General features: G+C 39.9%; 1 protein-coding gene across 12 annotated transcripts in view; it reads right to left on the bottom strand.

The window, feature by feature from the left end:
- LOC132385203 (neural cell adhesion molecule 1-like) overlaps nucleotides 1-12,489 on the bottom strand; it is a 786,620-nt gene that overhangs the window by 181,437 nt on the left and 592,694 nt on the right. For 10 of the 12 annotated variants that reach the window (XM_059957108.1, XM_059957113.1, XM_059957106.1 and 7 more), the window contains 2 exons: nucleotides 12,097-12,221; nucleotides 6,430-6,610 (listed from right to left, as the gene is read on the bottom strand). In XM_059957108.1, coding sequence (XP_059813091.1) covers nucleotides 6,430-6,610; nucleotides 12,097-12,221 — 306 coding nt within the window. Of the gene's footprint in view, nucleotides 1-324; nucleotides 1,309-6,429; nucleotides 6,611-12,096; nucleotides 12,222-12,489 lie in introns of those variants that run through there. The other 2 variants (XM_059957111.1, XM_059957116.1) reach the window with 2 other exon arrangements.

Genomic DNA, 12,489 nt, shown 5'->3' with positions numbered 1-12,489 from the left:
TATGGATCTCTATCGTTAACCCAGTGGTCTGTGGATCCTAGGTTGAGAACCCCTGTTCTAATCTTTTGCAGGAACAACCTAATTCCATTTTGTAAGCAGAAATTTACAATATTTTAGAGATGCTGCCAAAGATTGCACAATTAAAAGATCTCTATGCAAGATTGCTTTAATCTGTGTTGTGCTTTAATGAAAAATATGATTCTCAGCTACATAGTCATGAATTATGAAGCAGAATAAATTAAAAAACCATATAAAATAACTAAATTTTTGTTCATGAAAACTGTTTATTTAAGGAAATAGAATTTAGTCAGTGGTGCAAGTTCAGCAAATCTTAACACTGCCTCCATAAACCTTGGTTATCATTGACACTTGTTTAAAAACATCTGTTAAAAAGTATGATCAAATTAGAGTCTCAAAATTTAAGGCAATTTTAGCCAGAGCTTAAGAACTTACATTAACTTGCTTACAGGCAACTAAGAGGAAAATAGAACTTAGAGCAATGAGCTGTACATGACACTTCCAGGACCTTCCTGTATACATACGAGCAGACTGGTATAAAATTAAAACATACTTAACCAAGCTATGCACTGAGATAAGCCTTGTTTGCATGTGCTTGCAGTAACACTCAAATATTAATTGGCAAAATACTGCAAAAGATATCTAGTTATCATTCCTGGAACTAGGTTCTTGTCAAAAATGGCACTTTAATCTTTTTATTTAATTAAGTTTTAAATTGGCAATAACTTTTTGTATGAAATTCCTTTGTAGCTGTTGCAGATGAAACATTTAAAGTGATTTTTTGTTTATTTCAAAAAAAAATATAGTTGCTAATTCCTTCCAGCCCTGGTCTCAGTCATCAGGCTGTCAAGATACATTAATGATTGTTGGATGGTGGAGAGAGGGAACGTGTAGAAATAGAAAAAGAAATAAACTGGCAAATGAAGTGATGGAGAATAACAGAACCTTGCAACGGAAAGGATCAGAATTTGCTCGTCAACAGAAATTGCCATTGACAGAGAAATCAGCAATTTTTAAACAGATTAAGCGGAAGTGTGCAAGGCACAATAATTCATGAAGCAACTTATTTAGTTCTGAATAAAAATGATACAATTTTGTTTCTGGTTTGGACACGGATGAACAAATTGAAATTATGAGTTGAGTTCTCTGGGTGGGGGTGTGGTGGGAGAGAGAAACGGCATGTCTTTACAAAGGTCTACGACATCAGAACAACCAAAACAGTGGGGACGAGTAATGAGAAGACTGTGTATGGAATGAATGAGCCACCCAAAGTTGCTGAAGCACTTCCATCTAAGGACAACAAAAGAGTTGGTAAAACAAGGTGACCAGTTCAGACATTAAAGGGTTCAGAGAAAATACAAGGGTGATGGAAATACGCAAGTGGAAATGGACAGGTGTGACATAGGGAGGAAGGAAAAGGGATGGGGGGGGGGGGGAGAGAGAGAGAGAGAGAGAGAGAGAGAGAGAGGAAAAAGTCATAAATACAAACACAAAAGTAACAGGAATTTAAAATAAATTAAGTACACAAATGTTAAATTGAAATAAAACAGATCAGAGAAATATTCATGTAACATAAAAAAATGTAAGTATGCTTAATTTTAAAGCAGAAATTAAAAATACATTGAAGTCGAAGGTCATATATCATGGTTACAGGTTAAAGGGTGTCAAACTGGGTTGGGAGAATGGAAATGACCATATGATGTACAAGATGGAGCCAAAAGAAAAGGTAGTATCAGTGTAGGACAACCAAAGCAGCAACAAGGTTGGAAAGAAAGGATTAGGAATGAATGTTTTGCTGGACTGGCAAATATTAGCTGCATTCAGTTAAATGATGGACAACTGTAGCATTGTAAAGCAGTCCTGCACCCATGCTGAAAGCTGCTGGTAGAGGTAATTGCTTCAATGATGTCAGAGGCCGGTTAGCACCAGAGCTCAACATGCAGACTTTCACACTCTCTGCTGCATCCCCATCAGTTGTCAGTTCAACAAACCACTAAAGCAGGGGTTCCCAATCATTTGTTTGTATGTCATGGACCCCACCATTAATTGAGGGGTCCATGGACTCCAGGTTGGGAACACCAGCATTAAACCCCAGAATACAGCCAACAGATTAGCTGAAGTATTTACTGGCCCCATTTAATCACTAGTGACCCTCATGAAGTGAGTCAAGAGAGTGTTTCTCACTGATACTGTCATCATATGAAGGCAACTTAACAATGGAAAAATGACATGGTAGCATATTCCACATTTCAACATTTTTAACCCAGCAAGGAGAATTATTTCTACCAGCATAGGGTTACATTTCCTCCTTAGAAAAAATACTAATTGCTCTTATTTTGTTAATTTAATGAATGTAAATGAAATTGGGAAGGTATTTTGCTGTAGTCCCTGCTATGCAGCTGTTATGTTGCAGATTTATAAAACACTAGTTAGGCCGCAGCTGGAGTATTAGTGTTTGTAGTGTTTGCATGTTTTTGATTTGTATTTTTAGCTGGTTTGGCACAAGATTGTGGGCTGAATGGCCTGTTCCTGTGCTGTATTGTTCTTTGTATCTCTGGCTGTCCCATTACAGGAAAGATGTGGTGGCTCTGGAACAGGTGTAGAAGAGGTTTACCAGGATGATGTCTAGATCAAAGGGAAGGTTGGACAAACTAGGGTTGTTTCTCTGGAACTGCAGAGGCTGAGGTGAGACCTAATAAAAGGTATGAAATGATGAGAAGCTTAGAAAGAGTGGACAGCCAGTATGTTTTTCCCACAAATGAAGTGTCTAATATTGAAGGGCACGTATTTATGGTGAAAGGGGTTAAGTTCAGAGAAGATGTGCAGGGCAAGCTTTTCACACAGCAAGTGGTAGTTACCTAGAATGTGCCACCAGGAGTGGTGGTGGAGGCAGATACAGTAGATGCATATAGGCATTTGAATGTGGAGAAAGTAGAGGAACATTGTGTAGGCAAAAAGGATTGGGTATGATTCATAACATGAGTTCAGAACAATACCGTGGACCAAACTAGGCCTGTTCCTGTGCTGTACTGTCCTATGCTCTATCACAGATAATTGAAACACACAGTAAAGCAGTCTAGTCAGTCATTCTGGAAATCTCTTTGGAAGCACTATCCAATTAACCTCACTTCGCTGCTCTTTTTCCATATCCACAAAGTATTCCTATATTTCCAGCTGGTATTTACCCACCACCTCCTTGAAGTTAAGTTTTTATGAATAACCAATCAGAAGGCAAGTAGTGCAATGCTGTAATCCTATCACAATGTTGTAGCTCTACCCCTGGTCTTCACTGAACAAAGGAAGATAAACTTGGAACATAAGTGCCCAATTGTGCAGATGTACCAGGAAGCTTGTTATTTTAATATGAGGTTTTCATTAAATGGTACTTTTCCCAATTCAAAACTGTGGTATCATCAAGCCATCGAATTGCAGCTGAATTCACTGGCATTCTCGAAAGCATGTGTCATATGGTTTTGTTTCCATGAATGTGCCATTGCTTGTTACATGTTATAGTTAATACATTCTATCTAAAGATGAGAATTACAGTTACATAAAGATTAGTTTTAATTGTCACATGTACATTGAAACATAGAATAAAATGTATAATTTTGTGTCAATGAACAACACAGTCCTAGGATGTGTTGGGGGGAAACCCACAAGTGTCGCCATACTTCTGGTGCCAACATAGAATGCCCTCAACTTACTAACCCTATCCCTAACTGTATGTGCGTTGGAAGGTCAACCATCAAGCTCTTGAACTAAAGGTGATAACTTCACTCAACTTCACTTGCCCCATCATTAAAATGTTCCCACAAGCTATGGACTCACTTTCAAGGACTGTTCATCTCATGTTCTTGATATCTATTGCTTATATATTTATTTACTATTTGCACCGTTTGTTGTCTTTTGCACACTGGCTGAACTCCCAAGTTGGTGCAATCTTTTATTGATTCTATTATGATGGATTCCTTGAGTATGTCCCCAAGAAAATTGATCTGATATGGTGACATATATGTACTTTGATAATAAATTTACTTTGAACTTTGGAATGTAGAGGGAAACTAGAGCACTGGAGGAGACCAACACTGCCACAGGGAGAATGTACAAACTTCTTTCAGACTGGGGTAGGAATGGAACCCTGATCGTAGGTGCTATTAAACAATTGCGTTGATATGTTAATGTGTACCCACTCAATGAATGAAATGATGGAAATAAGAGGGCAGTCCATGCACTTGACACTTCAAAAAAAATTGAAGTTTGCAGAAAACTGTGTAGATATAACAAACACGAGGAAATCTGCAGATGCTGGAAATTCAAGCAACACACCCAAAATGCTGGTAGATCACAGCAGGCCAGGCAGCATCTATAGGGAGAAGTGCTGCAGAACCCTGTCCTGACGAAGGGTCTCGGCCCGAAACGTCGACAGCGCTTCTCCCTATAGATGCTGCCTAGCCTGCTGTGTTCCACCAGCATTTTGTGTGTGTTGTTGTTAGATATAACAAGGTTGATTTATTAGAATCAGTGGAGAAGGGCTTGGTCATTTAGGAGAAGAGTAGGTGAATTCCTTTACCTAGCAGGCTGCAAATTTTTGTAACTATCTCCAAGAATCTGCCTGTTCACTGATAGCAATAAATTTGGCTACTAAGGAGACAAGAAATGTCCAGACAGGCCAAAAAAAAGTCAAGGCACTTTGATCACTTTGCACTAAAATGGACCTTTTCTGTTATAATTGTATTCTTTCTTGTAAAAACGTTGTTTCTATTTTCTTGTAAATTCCATTTATATGATACTCTGTGCCGATGATGCTGTTGCAAGGACATTTTTTATACTCCGCCATCAGATTTCCGAACAGACAATGAGCCAACCTATGAACACTACCTCACTATTTTTGGCTCTCTTATTGAACTACTTATTTATATATATCTTATTGCCATTTATAGTTTTGTTAAAGTATTGCAATGTACTGTTGTCACAAAACAACAGATTTTACTACATATGCCAGTGTTATTAAACCTGATAGGGTTGTAAAGAAAACATTTGGCACATTGGCCTCCAAAAATCAACGTGGTGAGGACAGAAGATGTTATGTTGAAGTTGATTAATTGGTGAAGCCTAATTTGGAGTATTGTGTGCAGTTTTAGTCATCTACCTATGGGAAAGATGTAAATAAGATTAAAGGAGTACAGAGAAAATTTACAAGGATGTTGCCTGAACTGGAGGACCTGACAAAAGATTGAATAGGTTAGGACTTTATTCCTCAGAAAGTAAAAGATTGAGAGGAGATTTAATAGATATGAGGGCTATAGACAGAGTAAATGCAAGCAGGCTTTATCCTCTGAGGTTGGGTGGGAGTACAACTAGAGGTCATGGGTTAAGGGTGAAAGGTGAGAAGCTTAAGGGGAATGTGTGGGGAAACTTCACTCAGAGGGCCGTGAGAGTGTGGATCGAGCTGCCAGCACAAGTGGTGCATGTGAGCTCAATTTCAATGTTTAAGAGAAGTTTGGATAGGTACATAGATAGTAGGGATATGGTCCCGATGCAGGTCGATGGGTGTCGGCAGTTTAAATGGTTTCAACATGGACTAGGTGGGCTGAAGGGCCTGTTTCTGTACTGCACTTTTCTATGACTCTATGCCTGATTCTGAATCTGGTAACACCAACGTGCATGACAAAAGCTTGACTTGAATGACAAAGTAATGGAGCCTTTTCTAGCCCTCATTTATTATTTCATTGCCTATACAAACTGCAAATCGTCCTCAGTTACAGACTACCTACCATTGTAAAAATACCCTCTACCAACTTTAGGGAGCCTCTTCCTTTCCTATTCCTGATCACTTGAATGTTAGTCAAACTCGGGCTTTGAGAAATTCACTTTACAGTTTTCTGGAGATGGTTTTAAATCAGAATCACTTTACATCACTCCTGCCTGTGATTTTCTATTGAAATTTACATGAGCAGGCTGGCTGCAGAATGTTTCAATGTACAATGTGATAAATAAATATGAATCTAAGCTGTTGGTCAAGGGTAGGGTCTACAAATTTTAAGTTGGATGTTACTAACGTTTCTATTCTCAATGCCTTGAAGGATATTATTGTTGGTGGAATATTACATTCTGCCTTAAAGTAAGGTTCCAATTACATGTTGGGTTGACGGCTGCACAAAATGAATTTGCATGGCACATGCAAAAATATGATTTGAAAATCAAGATCTTGGATTGTTTTTTTAAAAAATAAGTATACAAATCTATCAATTTTCCTACAGAGAGGAAAATGAAATTGAAATTGCTCTCTGACAAACAGATAAATGAAAGTTACATAGAGATTACAATTTTACAAACTGTACTAGATTTGGGGATGCAGCATCTCAGCAAGACTTAGTGCAAATAATATTTAAAAGCAGCTTGAAATCGTACCTGGGACGACAGTGGGTTCCACAGAGGTTCGGAAGGAGATGGAACCTGCCTCTGATCTGCCTTGCCGATTCTCAGCCACCACATACACTTCATATTCTGAGTTCCACTCCAGGTTTCCGAGAATAACATATTCACTATCAGCTGGCAGTTTCATCTCAGGCTTCCAGTTGGAGTGATGTTTCTGTGGAAGAAGCCAACGGTGAACAGAGACCAAACACAACCTGATCTTAGCTGGATAAAAGTTACCTCTCAGGACTGCTGAAGCTTCTCACTGAAAAGTTACAGACAAGAGTCAGAAAAATGCCAAACTCAGACACAAGAGATTCTGCAGATGCTAGAAAACTTGAGCAATGCACACAAAATGCTGGAGAAACTCAGCAAGTCAGGCAGCATCTAGGGAAGGGAATAAATATTTGATGCTTTAGGCTAATACGTTTTGGTCCTGACATTGACTGTTTATTCCCGTCCATAGATGCTATTTACTGTTTACTTCTGCTGTGACGGCATCCATTTTGAATTATATTTTATTAACAGTATTATTTGATTTATGTGCTGTGTATGATTATTGTGGATGCACCATGGTCAGGAGGAACATTGTTTTCTTTGTGTGTGTGTATATATATATATATATATATATATACACACACACACACAGTTAGATGACAATAAACTTAAACTTGAAATTGCCTGACCTGCTGAGTTCCTCCAGCATTTTGTGTGTGTTTCTAAATGTTAAATCCAACTGTGTATTTCTGTCATGCAAGTATTTGTAAATGATAAATGGATTAATCAACAACTTCTTCTGGACTAGAGGCTATGAGCTATCAGCAGAGGATGGATAAGTTTGGGTTGTGTTCTCTGGAGCAGTGGAGGCTGAGGGGAGACGTGATGGAAGGTGTTAAAATTATGAGAGGTATAGATAGGGTAGACAACAGAAACCTTGTTGTCCCTGGGTAGAAATATTCAAAACTAGAGGGCACACCTTTAAGGGGTTTGCAAGGGAAAAGTTTTTGCTCTTGGAGAGAAGTAGGTGTCTAGGACATGCTGGCAGAAGAAGTATTGAGAGCAGATTTAATCATGGTGTTCAAGAAGCTTTTATATTGGCGCATGGAATGGAGGGATACTGATGATGTGCAGACAGAAGGGATTAGTTTAATTTGGTATTGTGTACAGTACAGACATCGTGGGCCGAAAGGCCTGTTCCTGTGCTGTAATGTTCAACATTCTATCACAGGAGGGAGATATTGCAGAATTGAACTTCTAAGATGATTTTGATCACTATTCACTCAATGCCTGATTTTCCAATGCTTTCTGGGCCTTTTTAAAATTCCTTTTGGGAGAGAAGTTTATAATCTGCAGTAAAAGCATCCAACAATCCACCTGGAGGCTAAAACTGCCTGAAGGTCATAATGGCCAGAAACATAATTAAACAGCAAGACTGATGGGATTGTGGTAGAAGAAACAGACTGGGAGACTGTTTCGCTGAACACCTACGCTCTGTCTGCCAGAGAAAGCAGGATCTCCCAGTGGCCACACATTTTAATTCCACGTTCCATTCCCATTCTGATATGTCTATCCATGACCTCCTCTACTGCCCGGATGAAGCCACACTCAGGTTGGAGGAACAACACCTTATATACCGGCTGGGTAACCTCCAACCTGATGGTATGAACATTGACTTCTCTAACTTCTGTTAATGCCCCTCCTCCCCTTCTTACCCCATCCCTTGTTTATTGATTGATTGACTTATTTATTATTTCCCCCCCCCCTTTTTTTCTTCTTTACTCTTTTTTTTTCTCTCTCTGTCCCTCTCACTGTCACTCCTTGCCTGCTCTCCATCTCCCTCTGGTGCTCCCCTCCCCCTTTATTTCTCCCTAGGCCTCCCGTCCCATGATCCTTTCCTTTCTTCAGCTGTGTATCCCTTTTGCCAATCAGTTTTCCAGCTTTTAACTTCAACCCTCCCCCTCCTGTCTTCTCCTATCATTTCTGATCTCCCACTTTCAAATCTCTTACTATCTCTTCTTTCAGTTAGTCCTGACGAAGGGTCTCGGCCCAAAACGTCGACTGTACTTCTCCCTATAGATGCTGCCTGCCCTGCTGTGTTCCACCAGCATTTTGTGTGTGTTGTGTAAACATGAAAGGTAAATGGTTTTTAAAGCAAATCTGGGTGAAGTCAACAGTTTCCAGTAAAAAAAATCTAAGAGTTGTACAGAAGCAGGCAATGGGATTTCTAACCCATAGTTCTATGGTCAATTATATTAATGGAGTATTAATTCCAATAAACTTTGCTTTGTTGGAGAAGCCAGAGAGTGGTAGTGCAGGGTTGCTACTCTGACTGGAGGCCTGTGACTAGTGGAGTGCTGCAGGGATCGGTGCTGGGTCCTTTGCTGCTTGTCATCTATATCGATCAGAAAATTTGTGGTTGACCCAAGATTGAGTGTGCAGTGGACAGTGAGGAAGGCTATCATGGCTTGCAGAGGGATCTGCATCAGCTGGAAAAATAGGTTGAAAAATGGCAGATAGAATTTAATGCAGAACAAGGGTGAGGTTTTGCACTTCAGTAGGATCAGCTTGGGTAGGTCTTACACAGTAAACGATAGGCCACTGAGGGGTGTGGTAGAACAAAGGGATCTGGGAATACAGGTCCATAATTTGTTGAACGTAAGTAGATAGGGTCGTAAAGAAAGCTTTTAGCGCATTGGCCTTCATAAATCAATGAGTTGAGTACTGAAGATGGGGTGTTATGTTGAAGTTGTATAAGACATTGGTGAGGCCTAATTTGGAGCATTTTGTACAGTTTTGGTCACCAACCTACAGGTAAAATGTAAACAATGTTGAAAGATTACAGAGAAAATTTACAAGGATGTTGCCGTGTCCAGAGGACCTGAGTGATAAGGAAAGATTGAATAGGTTGGGACTTTTTTCTTTGTAACATAGAAGATTGAGAGCAGATTCGATTGAGGTATACAAAATTATGAAGGGTATAGATAGGGTAAATGCAAGAAGGCTTTTTCCACTGAGGTTGGGCGGGACTACGACCAGAGGTCATGTGTTAAGGGTAAAAGGTGAGAAGTTTAAGGGGAACATGAGGGAAACCTCATCACTCACAGGGCCATGAGAGTGTGGAAAAAGCTGCCAGCACAAGTGGTGCATGTGAGCTCAATTTTTCAACACTTAAGAGAAGTTTCGATAGGTACATGGATGGTTTGGGGTATGGAGGATTATATTCCCGGTGAAGGTCGATGGGTGTGGTGCGTGGCCAAGTGGTTAAGGTGTTGGACTAGCGATCTGAAGATCTTGCCGAGGCAACGTGTTGTGTCCTTGAGCAAGGCACTTAACCACACACTGCTCCAGTCCACCCAGCTGGGTACCAGCAAAATGCTGGGGGTTAACCTCACGATAGACTGGCGTCCTATCCTGAGGGGGGGGGGTCTCATACTCTCAGTCGCTTCATGCCACGGAAACTGGCATAAGCACCGGCCTGATGAGCCTATAAGGCTCGGGACAGACTTTAACTTTAAGGTTGATGGGTATAGGCAGTATAAATGGTTTTGCCATAATGACTAGATGGGCCAAAGGGCCTGTTTCTGTGCTGTACTTCTCTATGACTCTATTGTATTGCTTTGAACAGGCTGATTCGTGCTCTGATGCAGAACAAAATACAAATGATGTAGTCTAGCATCTGTAGATGCAGGGTAACAGTTGAAAAATGCTGGAGGAACTCGAAACTTTGACTATTTATTCATTTCCATAGATGTTGCCCGACCTGCTGAGTTACTCTAGTATTTTCTGTGTGTTGCTCTAGATTTCCAGCATCTGCAGGATTTCTGTAGATGCAGGGTTTTGCTTTCAGAAGGGACAAGAATTTGTCTGAACTGCTGTGATGTTTTTGTCCCATCCTTGTAAACACAAAGAAATGAGGAGTAATAATGCAATGCTTTGAGTTCTGGGTGTGAAATTGAATTGCATAAATATTGGGATTATGTGGCTTTGCCCAAGAAGGATCACCTCCAAAAACTCAATGAGGCACAATTGTTCAGTTATGTGTTGGTTATTGACGTGAACAATGCATTTCTATGCATGTTTTGATGCTAGTGTAACAAAGAAAGCTAATCTTATCTTAATTTCTGGGTCAATGGAACGTTGTACATTCACTCCCCAGTACAGAAACAAGGGCATATTATCTCAGCAGAATAGTGAGGTACACTTTTAAAATGGATTGGTTTATTGAAATCACTAGTATTTATTGCCCTTAAATGAAAACAACAGAGTTTATAGAACTGATTATTAATAAACTTGTGTACAGGGGGAATGTTGATAATTACTCAAGACATCCCAGTCTCATTGTGAAGTGCTTGCAATCCCTCAATCTGCCCTGCAGCAGCAGTACATTTCACACAGAGAAGTAAAATGGACCCAATCCAATGCACCCCACCCCCCCACCAATTAGCAGACCTTTCATACTCACTGCAGAAAGGTTATTCTTACAAGAGATTCTGCAGATGCTGGAAATTCAGAGCAACATACACAAAATGCTGAAGGAACTCAGCATCTATGGAGGGAAATAGAGAACACAGAAATCTACAGCACATTACAGGCCCTTTGGCCCACAATGTTGTGCTGACCATGGGGTAACCTACTTTACAAACTGCCTTGAATTTCCCTACCACATAACCCTCTATTTTTCTAAGCTCCATGTACCTATCCAGGAGTCTCTTACAAGACCCTATTGTATCCGCCTCCACCGCTGTTGCTGGCAGTGCATTCCACGCACCCACCACTCTCTGTGTGAAAAACTTACCTCTGACATCTCCTCTGTACCTACTTCCAAGCACCTTAAAACTGTGCCCTCTCATGCTAGCCATTTCAGACCTGGGAAAAAGCCTCTGGCTATCCACAGAATCAATGCCTCTCATCATCTTATACACCTCTGTCAAATCACCTCTCATCCTCCATCGCTCCAGGGATAAAAGGCCAAGTTCAATCAACCTATTCTCTACAGCATGCTCTCTAATCCAAGCAACATCCTTGTAAATTTCGTCTGCACTCTCTCTATAGTATCCACATCCTTCCTGTAGTGAGGTGACCAGAACTGAACACAGTACTCCAAGTGGGGTCAAGCTAAGGTCTTATATAGTTAATGGTTTAAGCTGAGAAATCCTGATGAAACATTGACGGCTGATTCACCTCCACAGATGCTGCCTGACCTACTGAGTTCCTCCAGCACGTTTGCCTGTGTTGTTCCAGGTTATTCTTAGTATATCTTTGCCCATGGCTCTCAAGCCGCCTTCTCCACCTTTGAAGAATAAATATGCTCTATTATAAAATATTTAGAATATTTTTAATTTTTTAAACTATGTTTAAACAATGTTTCAAACTAATGTGGCAAATTGTCAACCATTAAAACTTCTTCTATTATGAATTATAAAAAAGTACACTTTCCTTGAATATTTCAGAGGATGACATCATAACTTCCACCCTGTAACATCTTCAAGTTCAAGCTTATTGTCATCTGACTGCACATAAACATAACCAAATGAAACAATGTTCCTCCAGACCACTGTGCACCCACAAAAAACATATCACACACAGCACACAAAGCAAAATATTACCGTAACGTCAACATCAGAGATCAGAAGATTTACATCTGCACTGTATTTTACTCACAGCTTTATATCTGACCAGGTAGTGGCGAATAGGGGACCCTCCGTCATCCTGCTTGATCCAGTTGACCTTGTAAATATTTCCACTTCCCAGTGCATGTTCTTCAAGTTTAGGTGGACTTGGTTCTCCTGGAAGTTAATGTCAGTAATACCATATTTCTTATCTGAAGATCTAAATGTCCTTATCTAATAATAAGACTGCATCCACTCAAAATATATAGGTTGACTAATAATAATTATTTAAAGAAAATGTTTACAAAAATTCTAGGATTCAAATAACTTACTGAGAACAGAACTGCATTTCAAAAATGTAATGGTGGGACAGCTGGACTGCAGTAACTGAGCTATTAATACATAAGGAAGGGTTGCTGTTGTTTCCACTGAACTAAGAATATTC

Source organism: Hypanus sabinus, chromosome X2 (genome assembly GCF_030144855.1).
Source record: "Hypanus sabinus isolate sHypSab1 chromosome X2, sHypSab1.hap1, whole genome shotgun sequence".
NCBI lineage: Eukaryota > Metazoa > Chordata > Chondrichthyes > Myliobatiformes > Dasyatidae > Hypanus > Hypanus sabinus.
The sequence above is the reverse complement of the archived record's forward strand: the minus strand, read 5'-3'. Positions and strand labels throughout refer to the sequence as shown.